At 47.3% G+C, this 17,296-nt stretch overlaps 1 protein-coding gene across 11 annotated transcripts in view; it reads right to left on the bottom strand.

The window, feature by feature from the left end:
* Septin11 (septin 11) overlaps positions 1 to 17,296 on the bottom strand; it is an 89,398-nt gene that overhangs the window by 12,554 nt on the left and 59,548 nt on the right. For all 11 annotated transcript variants that reach the window (XR_009590960.1, XM_060380959.1, XM_060380962.1 and 8 more), the window contains exons 4-8: positions 15,971 to 16,157; positions 12,852 to 13,013; positions 9,280 to 9,376; positions 8,284 to 8,452; positions 708 to 840 (exon numbers count right to left, since the gene is read on the bottom strand). Coding sequence is in view for 10 of the 11 variants with exons in the window: in XM_060380959.1 (XP_060236942.1) it covers positions 708 to 840; positions 8,284 to 8,452; positions 9,280 to 9,376; positions 12,852 to 13,013; positions 15,971 to 16,157 (748 nt within the window). In the remaining variant the exon portion in view is untranslated. The remainder of the gene's footprint in view (positions 1 to 707; positions 841 to 8,283; positions 8,453 to 9,279; positions 9,377 to 12,851; positions 13,014 to 15,970; positions 16,158 to 17,296) is intronic.

Raw genomic sequence — 17,296 nt, 5'->3', positions numbered from 1 at the left:
GGGTGTCTGGGCACCACCGTGTCTGGGACCCACGGGGAGCAGACAAAGGCACTGAATCTCCTGGAATTGGAGTTACAGACAGTTATTTGTGGGCGCTGGGAACTGAAGACCAATCCTCAGAAAAAGCAGCCAGTGCTCTTAACCACCGAGCCCTCTCTGCAGCCTTAAGTTTCACTAGTCTTAAAAAAAATAAATAAATAAAATAAAATAAAATATAAACATAATTTCAAAGAGTAAAACCCATATTAGCAGTCACGTTGCCTGGGTGGGGAACCAGGCAGAGTCAGAGCTTGCTATAGCAGGAAATATGCTGGGATGGGAGCAGCGGGCACAAGCATGGGGTGTCGCTGAGACCAAAATGCAAAGCGCTCCCACTGTTTAGCTTGCTTAGTTGGCTGAACCCCGAATCTCACATTTGACGACTTATAAACTGAGGAACCCCAGAGCTGAAAAGATGACATGATCAGAGATAGAGATCCAAGATCTGGCTTTAGCCTCGTTGACTGCAAAAATCACTCAACTTTATGACCCTCAGTTTACCATCTGCTAAACGGGGACAAGAATATCTGGGCAGTATTCCTGGCCTGGTGTGGAGGCTGTTCCTGTGATCAGGGGAAGGGGATCCGCTTTGTACCAGCGTGAAGTCTCATTAAGTGCAATGTACTGATAAAATGCCAGTTCTGGCTCCTGAGGGACAGACTGCTTACCTCCTTCTCCGCCTCCTTAAGCTCCGCCTCTTTCTCCTTCACTCTCATGACAAACATCTGCCTCATCTCCTCCTCTTTCTTCTGCAGCTCTCCCAGGAATTCATTCCTTTTGGCTTCATATGTCTCCTGAAGACTATTAGGCATCCGTAGAGCAAGAGAGGACATAAGACAGACAGCATCATGTAGCATTATTTCAGTTCATGCCATTTCCCCCTATCTCACTCCCAGAGAACACTAAACACACCAAAAGTTCAAATAAAAAGAGGTTTCTTATTTACGTTGACATTGCACAGACAAATATGTCCAAAAGCGTAATGCAGTGGCAAAGGCCTGCAGCTACCGGCCAGGTTTCTTTCACACACCGATGGGCCTAGTTCCATAGGTGAAATGACAGAATTGCAGCCGCACAGCGTGAGGCCAGAATTTTGGCCTCACCAACTGACTGACTTGGTAGGTAGGCACAACTCTGGTCTCCTGCACAGGGGTTTCAGACACTCACCTCCATGGATGGAACTCCAAGTGAGTCAGGAGGAACTTGGGAAAACCATTTGATATACCAGCAGTGCTTAATAACGGCTCCCCCTTCCTCCACTTGACCCCCTTTACCCTCCAATGGGAAAGACAAACTTAGTGAGAAGCAGTCTTCTTAAGGTAGGGCGGGAAGCCGCCACATCTCAAACCACATTACGACTTCAAGTAGTGTGGGGGAGTCTTAATTCCGTTTTGAATCCTGGACTCTTCCCTTTTGCAGAACTCAGAGCCTGAGTTTCACACTGAATGTCATGACTCAACTATTCCTCTAAGTCAGAACAAAGACCTTTACAGAGCAAGTGCCTTTGGCAGCACAAAGGAGCCCCGCTCACACGCACAGACACACACCTAACGGACTACAAAGAAAAAATAGCTAGTGCTTTCTCCGCTCTCCCTTTGCAGTTGGTCTACAACAGCTGAATGGCTGGGAACAGAGCCTTCAGGTAGAGGCCACCTTTAATACAGACCAACTTTCCAGGGCATACTACAGACCAGATAGCAACTCTGAACGCTCCTGGGCACTCTGTAGTGCGATTCACACCTGTCCAGTCAGGTGGGGGAACACAGCAACGAACAGACAGACACACTCGCAATGAACACTGTAGCGAGGACAGGAAGGGCACACTTCTATCAGCTCATGGAAAATAAGACCTGCCCTAATGCTGCCAACCATCTCTGCTGATAAACAATCAAGCATTTTGAGTTTCAGAAGTTCTATTTTATGGGACAAAAACAAGTTGGAGATACTAGTATTGGCTAATGCCAATAGCAATGTTCAGATTTCAGTTTTAAGAGCTATACTCACTGAGACCCAGGACTATATCAACAGTTGACCTTTAACACGACTTCACCAGCTTGGAGTAAATAAACTCTTTGTCACCTTTATCTGTGTATCAGACTGGCACAAGGCAGAGGGTAACCTGGCCTTATTACAAAATCTTATAGAAAACTCAGCTTCCACTCGGAATAATGAATGGACCACTCCTGTCAAGCAATGACCCTTGTACGGAAACAACACTCAGCTTGTGTTCTGAGATCATGACCCGGTTTTAGAAGATCTTCAAAGGTTGTGGAACCAAAACAGCTGCACGTCCCTGCAGGGGGAGATTCGTCATACACCGTGGACCCACCCTGGCGCCACACCAGGGCCACATGGCCACATCTCAGTGTACTTTTCTAAATACAGATGTGCTAATACAGATGTGCTACTAGCTCCACTCCTGGGGACAGGGATCCTGAACATTTGGCCACAGCCAAACAGTCTGCTTCGGAATGTCTTCAAGGCGATGGCCTATAACCAGTCTAATGGCCACTGTTTGTCTTCAGTAAAAAGCACCTATCCACTTGATTCTGTGAGTGGCTCCCGCAGGCCCCCACAGGAGTATCCACAGTTGTTATCTATTACCTCGGGGCTCCTCAGGTCCGGTTGGGCATGAACTCTGTGAGGTAACTCAGAACAGTCAGGTTGCGAGAAAGCTTTCAGGATGCCTCTGCCTCATCCCTTCTCAAGCATAGCCTAACCCCCGAGCTCTAGTTTCTGAACCTACTTTTAAACTGTGGATCATGACCCAATCATGAGTTTTTCGTTTATTTGTTTCTTTGTTTAGTTGGTTTGGTTTGTTTTTTTGAGACAGGGTTTCTCTGTGTAGCCCTGGCCATCCTGGAACTCACTCTGTGGACCAGACTGGCCTTGAATTCAGAGTCCCACCTGCCTCTGCTTCCTGAGTGCTGGGATTAAAACTACACATCACCACATCCAGTCAATCAGGTTTTAGCCAGTGTTTCAAAGACAAGGTTTAAGAGGCCTGTATTAGAAAAGAGAGTCGGCACTCTGACTAAACTATGGACACTGGATCATACTGCAAAGTGTTTTATATGTGGAAAGTTCAATCTAAACTTGGAATGCCTAAACTTGGAAAGCTGAGGGCCAGGCTGGCCACAGGCAAGAGTAGTCTCAGCCTTGAATCTGGTAAATGTTGATATCCAGGGACAAAGGATGAAAAGGGGCTCAACAAATGCCGCTCAGTTGTATCTCTGTATTCTAGGTTGTGAACCAGCTTTTGAAGTCTAACACAGGAAACAGAGCAACTGATGAGACTCCAAAGCCTTAACCCAAAGACTCAAGACTGCTTTAAGTCACTTACAAATAGTTCAGAATAACACAGAATCATATTCCCCACACACCTCTGCCAACTGAGCCATGAACCAGAAACACCATAAATCCCAACTAATACCTCCAGGCATGGACCCCACCTAGGTCAGAAGAAATCACCTTTACCCGTCCATGGGCACTGCAGTAATGGCACCCCTGGCATTTTCCAGTTTACTTTAAACCGCAACCATTGACTCCCTTTGCTAAGTGAGATACTGCGATCATTTCACAAGGGTTTCAGCTGGTCTGGATGATCTAAATTCACACAGGATAAATTTTCCCCCTGTCTGACTCTCCTAGAACCATGTGATGGAAGGTATGCCACCAGGACATACTCGGCACTGTATATACGTGAATGCATTAATCCTTGTAATAAGGCAATAGAGCCTACATCGCCCAATCCCCGTCCTTTAGATGGAGGAGTGTGGACGCAGCGGCAGTCGTTTGCTTTGGCTATACCATGAAGACATGAAGGGTTGAACCTAGGCCACTCACAGAGACGGGAACTCTACCTCCTTTCCACTTGGCTGGTGAGCCAAGGCCTGTACACGCCTCTAAAAACAGGCCTGAGGGCTTTCTGAATCCTGAGAGAAGTATTCTGCAAGCCAGAGAGAAGCTGCCATTTGGAGAGGAGGAGTAAACAATTTGGACAAGGGATATATGTCACAAAGGGAAATGGTGTCTCAGGAGAGAAGCTCAGGGACACAGGACTAGTCCCCATGGTGACCTCTGTCCCTCTAACTTACCCTGATATGCCAGCTAGAGAGGGGTTGGGGGAAGAAACAGGTGCTCTGATTGGGGGAACTGAGTTCCTAGGCTACAGAGCCACACGCACGCACACACACACACACACACACACACGCAAATGGGGAAGGTGGGCACAAGAAAGAGTGGCTAGCACCCAGGGGTCCAAGTGCTCATCTAGAGGACAAGAACAGAACATGTCTAAATCTAGATGGGGTCAAGGACAATACCAGGGCCACAGGCAAGCCCGCTGCTGGAATACTGCCTGGTACCGTGCACCCCCCCTCCCTGTTGTCTCACACCCGTGCATTGGAAGGCCAGGGCATGCTCCAAAGATGGGACTAACTTTATTGCACAGCCTCACAGGAGCCCTCTGCTGGAAGGACTTGAAAGAACATCCAGCCTTAAACTCAGTTCACCTGGGAGAGGAATTCCCAAACACACCCTGGAGTGTTTTCATCTTGAGTGGCCTGAGCTACATTTAATGGCTAGTCGTGAGTTGTGTGAAAGAAACAGCAGAGAATTACTAAACAAAGACAGTGTGATAGCTCTGATGCTGTTGTAGTTCTTTATCTGTTGGTTTGTTTTGTTTTGTTGTTTGTTTTTTTTTTTTTTTCTAGTAAGGTGGCTAGAGATCACCCCAACAGAAGAATCTCAATTTGCCTGGATGAAAAAAGCCCGAGAAGATCAGACCTGTAGTGCACACCTTTAGTCCCAGCCCTGGGAAGGCAGAGGAAGGTAGATCTCTGTGAGTTCGAGCCCAGCCCGGTCTATATGGCAAGTTAGAGGCCAGCCAGTCAGGATTACACAGTGAGATGATGCTTAGAGAAAAAAGCCTGCGAAGATCCTGGTGTGAAAGGTGCACACTTGGAAGCTGGCCAGTTACTGGATGCGTGAGGGCACTAAGAACATCAAAGGTTGACATTGGAAGAAGGGAAAAACAGAGCACCCAGGAATGGCACCGTCAAAGGCAACCGGGGTTTCCACCTGTCTTTCGCTCTGCTTCCCTTGTTAGAGGGTCACCCACCTCCTCTCCGCCTTCAGTACTGTCCCGAGGGAGACACTGAGCTCCCGAGCAGTTGCCAAGAAAGGGATGCCACGCTCACTTCACACTGTACCACTGCCAGGCCCTGTGACGATCGTTCCCCCGGCAAGAGAGACATCTAAGCGAGTGGGTGACTATACAAAGAGGAACCATCTCCATTTTAAGTGGAAAACCTGTCCTAGTTACCAAGGTAATGGAATGAAAATTCTATTAAATTTTTGTTTGTTTGTTTTTTCAAGATGGGGTTTATCTAACAGCCCTGGCTGTCCTAGAACTCACTCTGTAGACCAGGCTGGCCTTGAACTCACACAGATCTACCTACCTCTGCCTCCCAAGTGCTGGGATTAAAGGCATGAGGCACCACCGCCTGGCCATGAATTTATTTTTTTAAAGCTCTATTTTTACCTAATTTTTTTTTTAACACAGGCCTTGGTAATAATGTATAGGTATAAACATTTTCCCATTTCAACATCAAAAGAGAAGTTGAGGGCCTGTACAAATGGGAAGAGGGGAACATGACCATAGCTCCAGTGTCATCTCCGGCCAGTTCTGAAGTACGGAAGATGATGTGCCCTGAGTAGCTGACCTGTTAAAAGTCCTGCTGGACCTAGCCCGTAGGCCTTTACCCTGGGCTTGTAGGAGTTGCCTCAATAAAAATGCCAGCAACAGCCAGCAGGGGGCCTGCCTGCTTGGCTGCATAGGCAGAAAGAGCCACAACCCTGGCCATCCTGGTGAAAGGGCTGGCCTTTTTGATGAAAGGCAAGCAGGCCTTTCCTGGCCCTTCCTAGTAGTAGTAGGTGTGGGTGGCATCCAAAGCCCTCAAATCCCAGAACCTAAAAGAGTGCAGGTATGGAATGGTTCTCAACACGAGAGGCAAATCACCTCTAACAGTGTTAACCTGCAAGGAATCCAGACTATGACCTGGCCTTGCGCATTGCCCAAAAGACAAAGTTAGCCCTCTCCTTTCTGTTTTTGTTAGTAAGGCTTTGTTGGCTAGAACACAGACATGCCCATTCAGTTACGTTATGGTCTCAACTGCTTCCCATGGAGGCGAGCAGAACTGAATAGTTGTGAGGAGATGTGAGGAGGAGACGGCAATGTACAACTGAACCAGAAAAGGAAGTCCTCTTGCTAAATCTAATCTGTTCCTTGATCTGGAGCAGATAAGGACATGAGTAGTAGCAAAGTCAAGACTCATCTCAGGTTCCTGAGGCACAATGTTCTGCAACACTGTCTGGTCCTGGCCAATGCAGCAACTTTGCAGAAGTTTCATTGTTCTACTTTTGTGCATGGGAACAAATACTCTCTACGAAAACTTTTTATCTTTTTTATCACACTTAACCCTTGGTTTTATGGGGTTATCTTCTGGTAGATACTTTGCAAGTACAGAAGGATTTGCTATACCCGCCTTCACAGAGCCACTTAGTAGCTGGTTGATGATAGTGTCACAAGCCTTGGAGCCTTGGATTAAGTGATACAAACTTGGTTAGAAGTTACCTTCTTGGCTATATGTCCCTTCTGTGAGATTTGCATTTGTTCTCACAGGTCACAGACTCGCTAACGGGAGTGCACAGTTCCTGTAAGGGGGACTAGGCCAGAAAGGACTGAACTTTCTCCAAAAGGATTCCAAGAGAGAAGTCTTCCACCAGAGGGCTGCTCTGACCCTGGAGATGATTGCTTCCCGGAGCCCTGGCAGCCTTGGGTTCCTTGGCTAGCCATCAGTTCTATGACTTGTAGATTTCAAAGTTTAACCTAGGGATAGCCACAAAAGGCGGAAACCAGGTTGTTCAAAGGCACTGTGGCTTTCATCAGAGAAGGCTCAGAGTCCAGACAAACCTCACACTGGCTCCACTGAGATCCCTGGTAAGAAACTTCTGGGGCTCAAACTGAACAGTCCCTTCCTCTACCAGGAGGTGGCGACCTGGCCTTGAGCCTCACCTTCCACAGTGAACACTACCCCTCCATTCAACCCAAACTTTCTCCACCACGGGGGCCTTGGCTGGAAGGTGGGCAGTTGCTAAGGTGCTGAGCTACCTTCTTGCAAAGTTCTCCTAAAATTTGTTTTATGTGCACAGATATTTCGTCTGAATGATATCTATGCTCCACACGTGTGCCTGGTGGCCAAAGGGGCCAGAAGAGAATGTCACAACCCTTGGAATGAAGCTGAAAACAGCCATGAGGCACTATGTGGGTGCTGGGAATCAAACCCAGGTCCTCTGCCAGAGCAGCCAGTGCTCTCACCTGCTGAGCCACTGTCCCCAGCTGCAACTACCTTTTCTGCCTTTCACCTTTGGCATGTCCATCTGTTTGTGATGTAGGAAGTACATGAATTTGCTAAGCTTTTTCCTTTCTCACCCTCTGTCAGAACTGCACACCAATGTGCGAGGACAAAGGAACCTGAGGGCTGGAGAGAGCTCAGTGATTAGGCCCCTGATTGCTCTGCCGGGGGACCCAAGTTTGGCTCCCACATTAGGCGGCTCTCCTGTAATTCTAATACCAGGGAGTCCCGACACCCTCTTCTGACCTCTGTGGGCATATATATGCATGCATGAGTGTGTGCACATGCCAGAACACACATAGTCACACAGACTCACACATACACACACATTCACATGACAGCACATGCATACCCAAGCTATACACATGCACATGCACACACAGAAAAACAGACAAAGCTAAGAGACTTAGGAAGTTAAATTGGTTTTGCACAAATGAATGGGGGTAAATCTTAGCCAGCAGCTGTATCCTGTCATCCTGTCAGGGTGTGGGCCAGGCCCTGTACCCACAAACATAAGCAGGAGTTAGGGCTCAGGGGCCACAGAGGCAAAGAAGAAGAAGAGCAAGCTCCTTTCCCTCGGACTCGAGGCAGGCTGCTCGCACTTTTGGTGCTGTGAATGCCAGCACCTGTGGACGTGGACAGCCAGAACATCTGCCACATCACTTAGCTGAGATACCCATCCCAGACCTGACAGCTTGCCCCATTCTTGCCCTTCACCAAGCTACTGAGGCACCAAAGCCTCAGCCCCACAACTCTGCCTGTGGTGCACTGACGGATCCACCACCCGGCCACTACCCAGATGCCTGTCTACTGCGCATGCTCATACCTGAAGGGCTTGCTGTCGGGGTCGGTGTCCTTGAAGCCCATCTCCTCGAGCTTACAGCGCCGATACAACTCATAGTGGCGAGTGTGCGTCTGCTCTCGCAAGTCTTCCATGTTCACTCGGATCAGCATCTCCCTCAGCTTCACAAAGTCACAGTGGTTTTCGTTCTCAACTACAGGAAGAGAAGCAAAGGAGAGGGGGGCCGTCAGCAGTGAGGCCACGGAGAGCCAAAGCAACGCTCTGGAGTAGGCGTCACTGTCCCTCTTGAGATCGGAGGTCTTGAAGGCAGAGCGGACGCCTTGCTGGCGACTCCCTCCACTCCTAAGAGAGCACTGACGGTGATGGTGGAAATAGATCGCTGAGGGAGGAGCTCCTCAAACCTCTCCCTCATCTTCCCACCATTCTGCCTTGCAAATTGTGACTCTTCCCCTGCAGAAGCAGAAGTCTGGGCTTGGGATGCCACCTGTGGGCCCAACAGGGACGTAACATCTGGTTCCAGAGTCCAGCCGTAACCATCACACCATGCTATTCCAACCCCGCAGGGCAGTGTTTAAATAGCACCATTCTTCCTCATCAGCAGATCTGCTGAAATAACATTTCCTTGGAAAACAGCTTTCCCAGGGCTCAGGAAGAAACAAGTGCCCTCTTGTTGGAAGACTTTTTCGTTCTCCCAGCTCTCGGATGCTCTGCTGATGTGACCGGCCCACACTCCTTGTGGTGAGCGAGCCCTTTCCTCTTCTAGGAGTTTTTATTAATTTCCTTAAAGAGCCTGACATCTTCAAGGGCTGAACATTTCTTCCTCACACCCACGGTGGCTGAGCACGCACAGAGGCTAACTGTGGTGGAGATAGGGGAGAGCATGGGACGGAACAGGACAACACACATAGCCCCATGTATTCCCACGCGCCCCATGTTGGTAAACAACACAGGGAGGAAAGAAATGGGGCCATCATTTCTTCATCATGGCACCAACGTAAGAGTCCCTTTCCCATGACATACCCTGCACCACACCCCAGGGGTACTGCCTGGCCTTGGCCATCTTGTTGCCAATCTTCACCTCTTCGGTGCTGCCAACCACTGCAAATGGGAGATGAACCTGCCAAGAGAAAGAACAGGTAAACCATTATCTTCCACAGCTGCGGTCACAGCCCCTGACGCCATCACTCTCCCAATCAGAGACCTGCTGTGTCCATCGGGTACTTAAAACAAGGCTTGCAGAGGAGGACAGGAGAGATGGCTTGGTGGCTAAGAGCACTGGCTGCTCTTCCAGGGAACTGAGGTTCAGTTCCCATCACCCACATGTCAGTGGGTCACAGTCATCTGTAACTCCAGGTCCAGAACTCTTCTGGCCTCTGTGGGCACTGCATGCACACGGTACATAGACACACATGCAGACAAAACACCCAGACACATAAAATAAAAATAAGTAAACCTTTAAAAATATATATGGCTTGTGGGATCAAGATGCTCACTTTTAAATTTCATTTTCTTTAAATTGATTCACATTTAAATTAAAAAATGAAGGCAATGCAAAAGATATCTTCCCATTAAATATTAAATGTATTGATTGGTAGAAGTTTGCACTTAGCTTTGAGATCAAATCAAATCTTCAAAACAAAGAGAACAGAGCCAGGCATGGTGGTGCACACCTTTAATCCAGCACTCAGAGAGGCAGAGGCAGGTGGATCACTGTGAGTTCAAGGCCAGCCTGGTCTACAAAGTGAGTCCAAGGCAGCCAAGGCTGCACAGAGAAAGCCTGTCTTGAAGAAAAAAAAAAATCCCTTAGCCCAGCTCAGTGGCGCACACCCATAATCCCAGCAGAGGCAGGCAGATCCGTGAGAGTTTGAGGCCAGCCTGGTCTACAAAAGTCCCACACAGCCAGGGACTCATAGAGAGACCATCTTGAAAGGGGAGGAGCAAAAAAGAAACAGTTTTATGAAGGTAATACAAAATCAAAAAAAAAAAAAACTTTATCATAGGTAACTGTCTTCGTATTGAAAGACTTTAAAACGTGTTAGGGATAACGGATACCTGGATCTACCTCTTGACTATAATTTCATGACATGATGCAGATCAGTTGTTTCTGGTGACTGGGAAGTCCAACTTGAGGTTGGGGTCATTAGAAGTATACACTGGATTGCACAGGCCTGCCCCGGAAGCATCACACTGGTGAGGTGTAAGTGGACGAGCTTGCACTGTGTGTCTATAGAATGCGGCTGTTTATGTCCCGGCTTGGCAGTGCTGGAGAGGAACCCAAGGCCTTGCGCAAGCTAGGCGAGAAATGGCTGTTGAACTGAGCTCCCAGCTCCAGAATTACTTGAGATGGCTCATCGGCACACAGATTTCCTGTCAGAAGAGTGCTTAAGCCCCAAAAGCTGCCTCGTGCCTTGCCCTAGAGCTTAGCTTGAGCAGAGATGGTCTGGTGTCCAAGACAATGGACTCTTCCACACTGAGCTATCTGGTAGTTATGATGATGTCCTGAGTGTGCAGGAGAAAATAACTGCTTTCTATCAGCACATAGTGCTGCTAGATCTTCAGAGCTGCTCTGCGAACTAATGTTTCTGGTCCCCTCTCCACTGGTGAGAAGGGAGAAATGTTTTCAAGATAAACCTTCCTCCACACAGAACCTGCCAGAATCCACAGCTCAGGCTGCACATACAGCATTCTGTGTGATGGACGAGATATTTGCGTTTTTCCTAGTCCATGCGACTCTGACCAGCAGTAACAAAGGATAGCACCGCTCTGACTGAGGACCAGCCCTCTCCTCCCAGAGTGCACCGCTCTGACTGAGGACCAGAGTTTTGTTGCCCGCACTCATGTTTTTGGGGAACTCAAACCACTTCAGATCTGAAGCCCCTGGCCTCCCATGCACATACTCACATAAACGCACATACCCATACACAAAATTAAAACTAATTCTGTTTAGTTTCGTTTTGAGACAGGATATGACTATATAGCTGGCCTGAAATTTGCTATTTAGATCAGACTGTCTTCAAATTCATAGAGATCTGCTTGCTTCTGCCTCCTAAATGCTGGAATTAAAAGGCGTGTGCCAACCACCCTCAGCTAAAAATAAAATAGATCTTTACAATTTTCCTAATCTATCTGACACTACGGCCAAGCCTAGATTTGATCATTAAGAAATATCTGTGACATCAAAGTGGTAGGGGCCTATACGTGGATAGAAATAGGTCAAAAGGGAGAGGAGCGTACAGTAAAGGAGGGGAGGGAACAAAGGGTGCCATGATTCCTCTTGCATGTGACCCTAGATATAAATGAGTGTGTGCGTGCATGTGACAGGAAGGCAGAAGCGGGTCTGTTTGAGGGAAGCAAGAAAAATGCCAAGGTGGCACCATGTTCAACATGGCTTGGCATCTTGTCCTAACAGGGCCAACGAGAGAATTAAAGGAAGGACAGACACACAGACACACACATAGAAAAGTGGGATCAGGTCGGCTGTGTGCACTGATGGACCCAAACCTACAACTGTACAACAGCTGGAACCTCTGTGAGCTGACTGTGTCCAGCACCAGGAGGGGGCTAGCTCGTCTCAGGAGGAGGTCTGTGTAGGTGAGCAGCGAGAAGACACTGCCGCCCACGGTTTTGCACACGCTAGTCAGTCACTGGTGTACACGCATACTTGTACGTGCAGACAGCACTCACACTAGGAGTAGAGAAAGGCTTTGTCGCCCTTCTGAGCCTCCAGGTGGTGTGTTTGTATGTGTGTCAACAGCATTGCCATCTCCCTGGATCTGAGGCACCGGTCTTTGACAGTGGCCCCTGTCAAACAATACACATTCCCACAGGACTTCAAAAGCTCCTTACACACTGTCAGGGCTTCCTCGGCTCCCCACAGGAGGGGTTAGTATGAGCAAAGTAAAATGACAGAGACTTTTGGAAACCATTATTTTGTATACTAAAAACTAATTTTAAAAATACTTGTAACAACCCAAAATAGGTAAATTAATTATGCTTGGTCAAAGAAGCAACTGATCTAGGCATGATTTATGCCTATGATCCTGGCACTCAGGAAGCTGAGGCAGGAGGCTGAAGAGTTAAGAGCCAGCCTTGAGTTTGAGGCCAGTTTGGGCAAGATGAGACCTGGCCATGAGAACAATGAAAGGGCCATTGAGACAGTTCACTTATCTCCTGATAGCTACCTCTCTCTACTGTGGATAGTATACCTTCAGGAAAGTCCAGTGAAACAGCACAGAGGGGAAGGCAGCTCTGAGGCAAATGGGAGGCAGCCAGCCATATTTCTGCCAACGGCAGAGTCAGGGTTCTCCTTTCTTTGAGTGGCTTTGTATAAGGTCCTGTACTCGTATCACCTTCCTAGAAGACTCCCCCATTGAAGTCAGAGTGGGCAGAAGGCTGAAATAACCCTGCCTAATTTTCCCACATGACAGTGAGGGAAACTGAGGCACCAGCTAGTTAAATGACTCGCAGCAACAGCGGAGCTGGAGTCAGTGCAGCTGGACCTCAGCGCAGGCTTTGCCAGGCCCTCTGCAGAGCCACCACTACACCAGCTCTGCGGAAGGCCGCCCTCTCGTCCCATTTGACTGGCAACTTACACTCATGGTCGCGTTAATCTCGGCCACGGTTTCCTCGTCTGTGGGGAACTGATAGATCTGGACTCCGTTGCTCACTAGTTCACTCATGATCTTACTCTTGAATTTGTGCAGTTCGTTCTTGGCGATGGTGTCAGCTTTTGCAATTATTGGAATGATGTTCACCTGCAAGGGAAGCACGTCCATGCTCATGCAATCCGGAGAGAAGAGAACAATGAGAAAGGGCGGCCATGAAGTGAAGGCTACAGGGCAACACTGTAAGGTGCGGGCCGTGCTGGCCATCAGCCTTCCGTCCACATGTGAGGTTCAGCGGCAGAAGCAGCTCAGCTCCCCGCCCCCCACCAAACGCAGACGTCCTCACATCCCACATGCTTATTCGTAATTTCCTCTCCTGCACCACCTCTCTCTTTACAGAGTAAAAGGAAGTGTTTTTACCCCCGTGACAAATAGTGACAGCAAGGAAGTGAGTCGGCTCTTTGGATAAACAGCCGCTCCTTCCAGGAGCTTGATTTTTTTCACGCCCATGAAGCAAGGCATTATCAGTGCTAGGCAGCACCCTCTTTTCTCTCTTCTGATGACCTGAACATTTCTGGCAGAGGTTCAAGTATCAAGACAAAAATTAAAAATAAAATAAAATAAAAATAACAAAGGCAATAATAATAATTTTAAATTACCTGTTTTTAAATTTTTCAAACTTAAGAGTTAATTCTTTTGATCATTTTTTAATCAAATGACATTCTCATCTCACAAAAAGGTCCAGTATCAAAAGCAAGGCTCACCTTGAGCAACGTGGCACACACATAATTTTAGCACTAAGGAGAGAGGGTGAGGAGGCCATGCTGTGCTACACAGAGAGTCTGAGGCTGGCATGGGCTATGTGAGACCCTCACTCAAAAACAGCGTGGCTCACTTTCAGGGTGTCAGTTACAAAATAGGGGTGGCATTAATGGTAGACATGCTGGAATAAGAGCTCTGGACACTTGGGAACATAGGAGCAACCCTTAGCCCTGTCCAAAGGACACAGTTTGCTTTTCTTCTTTTAAATATATTTTTTAAAGATTTACTTTATGTATATGAGTATACTGTCTTCATGCACACCAGAAGAGGGCACCAGATCACATCACAGATGGCTGTGAGCCACCATGCGGCTGCTGGGAATTGAACTCAGGTCCTCTGGAAGAGTAGACAGTGCTCTTAACCGCTGAGCCATCTCTCTAGCCCCAGACTGCTTTTCTTTTCAAGGTCCCATGTAGCTGGCCTCAAACTCACTCTGCTGAGGCTGGTGGGAGCTCCTGATTCTCCCATCTCCTCCTGAGTGCTAGGACTACACAATGTCTGTAAGTTTTATTTCACCGTGTAGTTTTAATTCACAGATTAAGATGAACTTTCTCCTTCTCTCTCACAGGCACAGAAGTTTTAGTGAGATGCTGTGGACATCTGGTATCCAGACTACACTCTCTGCCTAGCTCAGGAGCTCCCGACCTTTCAGGGTTTTCAGGCACATTTGAAATTTTGGCTTTTCTTCTCCAAGGGCCAAATCAAAAACCCCTGACAGACCAGAATAAGAGACAGAAAGTCTTTGTCTTCAACATATCTCTTGAATCCTCTCAAATCTCTAGGGCTCAGGCTTTCTCCGATTAAGAGGAGTATCCATGACAACAGAGAGAGGGCTGGACCAAAAGCCAAGGGGCAGAACCCTTCTTGGTGTGCTTGGAGACTACTTTGTGCACACACTCCGGACTGAGACGGTATCAACAACATCCAGTCATGGTTTCTTGGCCAAACTGATCAGGGTAGACACAGACATCAAACTGTCACATGGGCAGGTCCTTAGGTGCTTCTAACATGATCACAATTGCCTAACACTTCCCTTTATCTTTATAAATGATTTATATGCTATTTATTGAAAGATGCTACCTAGCTTTCCAAAAAACGTCATAATCGAGTTGTCTGCAAGTTTAACCTGCTTTGCATTTGGACTTTTTGGTTTGTTTGTGTTGGTTGTGTTTGTCTGGCCTCCTTTTCCTTTCAGCTCTCAAATAGAGAGCCACCACCTTTGCCTTTCTTTAGAATGTCCCCAACAAACAGATGATGCTTAGAGAGAAGGACCTGCCTGATTCCAAGGACAAGGCTGAAAAGGAGTAGCCCTCCCCTCAGGGGACCTGCCCCCACCAGGTCAACGGCAAGGCAAGGCTCTCAGGAGTTGAACAAAGTTCAGAGAATTGAGCAGGGTAAGGAAGAACGTCTGTTATCCTTGCAGAGTCCTCTGGTAGTCATAGCAGTAGTAACAGTACTAATAACATAACAATTTAAGGGCAGTGGAGTATCCTTCTGCAAAGCACTCTGCCCACGGAAGCCCGAGAAGCCTGGTGGACAGGTCGACCACTGAACATTCTCTCTCTGTTGTACTTCTCTGAAGATGTACCCAATAACACACCCTAGCGGTTCTGATCATCCAGTAAGAATCTCCACTGAATGCAAAAGGAAGTCAGAATCTAGGAGAATGTACCACGGTTCAGTCTGTGGTTGCCCTTGATGCCATTGGTAGCATGTATTTCAGAACATATTGTTTTCACTCTATTTCATAACAGAAAACTGAATTAATGATAAAATTGCACATCAGAGATCATCGCACTGAACAGCCCCTTCCTTCCAGAGCTGTAAAAACAGAGTTTACAAACACGGCAGGCCCAGGGCCATAAACTAAATAAAACATAGTCTTTACTTTCTGTGGAGACACAGGTGGTTTTGAAATCTCAAGCACATGTAGTTTTAATCCCCAAAAAGGCAAAACATTAAAACCTGATCTTACTCTAAACTTCAAATTAAAGCCAGTGCTTTATAGACCTCCAGGAGGCCAAATCAACGTCATAATCATATTTCAATCCCCATTTAAGAATTAAGTATAGTTTCATGTGCTACAAAAGAAGGCTTTGTCTTCCCTTGCCTAATACCCAGATGAGGTTTTTAGGCACTTATCTCACATGGCCAAACTCGAAGTCTCTGTAACCCAAGAGAAAAGCAAGCTGTAACAATAACCCAGCTACACCCAGTACAGAAAACAACCAGGGACTCAGAGAAATGGTGACATGAAGCAGTGTGGATGGGACCATATCCAGTACCTTGCTGTCGAGTTTCTTCATTGTGACCAGGTCCAAGGACTTCAGTGAATGTCCCGTGGGGGCAATGAAGTAAAGGCAGGCGTGAATCCTCGTGTCATGGTAGTTGAAGAGAGAACGTTTAATTTTCAATTCCTCTTGCAAGTACGCCTCAAACTGGGCATCAATATATTCCACGATAGGCTTATAGCTAGAATGCAGAACATCATCTTAAAAACAGTTTCAATTTTTGTTTTATTCTCAATGTTCTTGCAGGTTGCTACAAACAGTCTTTCAGTCAACATTATGGGTGATACTCTGCCCTAGGAGATAGGACCCAAGTTCTTTACCTTTCCTGCCCTGACTCCTTCTCTGTTCTAGCAGCATACAATCCCTATACTGATCCGTACACATCAGTCTTCACGTGCCTCCGACCTCTGCTTACAATGTCCTTTAGCCAGTACCTCTAAGAGATCATGGTCCTCAGTAAAGTGATTCTGACAGTTTCTAATGCCTGCTTGGCATCGTGCATGGAATGAAGCTAGCGTGTAAGACTGAGGTATCAAGGCCCCCAGGACCAGGACCAGGACCAGGACCAGGACCTTTCCCTGGTCCTCCGCACATCCCCACAGAGGCAAGCAGGCTGAGCACGTCTATCAAGTTCATCAAGACACTGAAGCCTGGGTTAAGGCTCTTTCCAGTATGAGGATTTTGTCCTTTAACCATAAACTGTGTGCCCTCCTCTTCCTCATCAAGCCATAGTTAACTGTGTTTTGGATAAGTATGTATGATTCTATTAACTGGCCAAGAAAAATCATCAACAGCGTCATATCAGAAATACATTCTGCAGGAAGTATGTTGATAATTGTGGGGAAACCCATTAACCCTTTCTGTCTACAAGGGAACTGACCAGAGGGACTTGGTTTTAGCAGCAAAGAGATAGATCTATTAGAAACACACAGTGTTACTTCTCTCCAAACTTACTTTCTAGTGAACAATTCCATTTTCAGAAATTCAAAGTCTTTGAACACCCAGATTCCAAACCCATAAATTAACTGAAAGCCCCAAAAGGGTGCCAAAAATCCTTACATTAAGGATGGCAGGAGATTTCCTAAGGAGAGTGGCAGAAAACAGATGCATGATCAAGACTGAGAAGAATCAGCAAACAGCTTTGTTTTGCTTAGGAGGGAGGGAAGGAAGGAGGGGGAAAATTAGAGAAAGAGAGACAGAGACAGAGACAGGGAGAGAAGGACAGAGAGTTGGACTGTGTGTGCGTGTGTGTGTGTACCTGTGTATACAGAGGCTGGAGTCAACCTTAGGCATTGCCCGTCAAGGGCCATTTACTTCATT

This window comes from Meriones unguiculatus, chromosome 3 (assembly GCF_030254825.1).
Source record: "Meriones unguiculatus strain TT.TT164.6M chromosome 3, Bangor_MerUng_6.1, whole genome shotgun sequence".
In the NCBI taxonomy this organism is placed as follows: Eukaryota; Metazoa; Chordata; class Mammalia; order Rodentia; family Muridae; genus Meriones; species Meriones unguiculatus.
The sequence above is the reverse complement of the archived record's forward strand: the minus strand, read 5'-3'. Positions and strand labels throughout refer to the sequence as shown.